Source organism: Antrostomus carolinensis, unplaced genomic scaffold (assembly GCF_000700745.2).
Source record: "Antrostomus carolinensis isolate BGI_N321 unplaced genomic scaffold, ASM70074v2 scaffold37900, whole genome shotgun sequence".
Lineage (NCBI taxonomy): Eukaryota > Metazoa > Chordata > Aves > Caprimulgiformes > Caprimulgidae > Antrostomus > Antrostomus carolinensis.
Window position 1 is genome coordinate 1 of NW_010288332.1, and position 1,376 is coordinate 1,376.

General features: G+C 62.4%; 1 protein-coding gene across 1 annotated transcript; it reads right to left on the reverse strand.

The window, feature by feature from the left end:
- Positions 1–388: 388 nt before the first annotated feature.
- On the reverse strand, positions 389–1,082 carry LOC104523672 (CMP-N-acetylneuraminate-beta-galactosamide-alpha-2,3-sialyltransferase 2; the record flags this gene model as incomplete). The annotated part of the gene is made up of 3 exons (XM_010166333.2): positions 904–1,082; positions 677–722; positions 389–508 (listed from the first exon to the last, which is right to left on the reverse strand). Coding segments are annotated over exons 1-3 (345 nt in total), but the record flags the coding sequence as incomplete, so codon positions are not given.
- Positions 1,083–1,376: the final 294 nt, after the last annotated feature.

The window sequence follows — 1,376 nt, forward strand, 5'->3', positions numbered from 1 at the left end:
GACGTTTACCTGTGTTGGGGGGAAGAGGGGTGAGCCAGCCCGGATCCCCTCGCCTGAGCACCCACCGCACTGCCGGGGGAGGATTTGGCACTGTCAGAGCTGTACATCCCCCTGCAGAGCCTCCCCACCGTCCAAGGGTGCCCATCACCGTGGTGTCAGGCAGCAGAAGCAAGCAAAACTGCTGTGGTGGGAACCCAAAGAAGCCGCCTTCCTCCTTGACCCTGCAAGGTTCAGGATCCCAGAAAGCCCTTCCTGTGCCATCCGGGATGCCACAGCCCATCTGGGACCACACAAGCTCATCCAGGACCCCACAGCTCCTCTGGGATTCCTCAGCCCATCCAGGACCCCCCCACAGCTCAGAGAAGGACCCCAAGGAGCCATCACCCACCTCATCACAGACGTGGAGGGCGAAGAAGAGCACCAGCATGCCAGTGGAGGGGTAGCGCCCATGGTGCTCTGTCCAGCGATCGTGGATGTACTTGAAGAAGGCAGGATTGTAGATCTGCACCTGGGAGGACGGGCTGGGGTCAGCGCCAGAGTCCCGGCCAAACTCCCATCGGCATCAGCACCCCAGGAAGGAGCACCAAGAGGTGTGTGGGGACTCCAGGGGAAGATGGGGTGATGTGGCCATGGCCACACGGGTGCTCAGCACCATGGTTGGGATGATCCTCCTTACCTTTTCTTTGTCCACCCGCAGAAAAGGCTTCACAGGCGCGTACGTGCTGGGAAAAAAGTGGAGAGACAGGTGAGATCCTGGGGGTCCTGCACCCCCCAACCCCAGCCCGAGCTGCCTGGGATGGTCCAGGAGGGAGGAACTGATGAATCCCCACTGCACCCGGGGGAGCTGCCCCCACAGCAGCAGAGGGGCCAGCTTGGTGCCACCAGTGCCTGCCAGGTACTTACAACCTGATCTGGCCGGTGGAGAGGGCACTGGCGATCCAGAGCAGGTCCAGGGTTTTGAAGGGCACCAGCACAAAGCTGACGTTGGCTGGCAGGTTCTTGGCACTCTCGGGGTACATGAAGTGGTGTGTGGTCCGACTGCCCACGTCTCCCTCAAAACCCACCGTGGGGGCCTGGTTCATCCTGGGGAGAGAGCGGGGAAGGTGACACCCCCCTCCCAGCCACCCTGTCCCTTGCAGATGACACAGGTGTCCCCTGTGAGCTGCTGAACACTGCCAAGGAGCAGTTTCCCAGCCCGCTGATGCTCAGGGTGCTGGGATGAGCTGGGGGTCCCCCAGCCCAAGGGGAGGTGGCAGGGCTGGACTCACTCCCACCCATCCCAGCACCCACTGGGAACCATGATGGGCTCCTTGACCAAGCAACTGGAGCCAAGTTGTGGCCGTGGCATCTCCAGCACAGGGACAACCCCCCCCGCC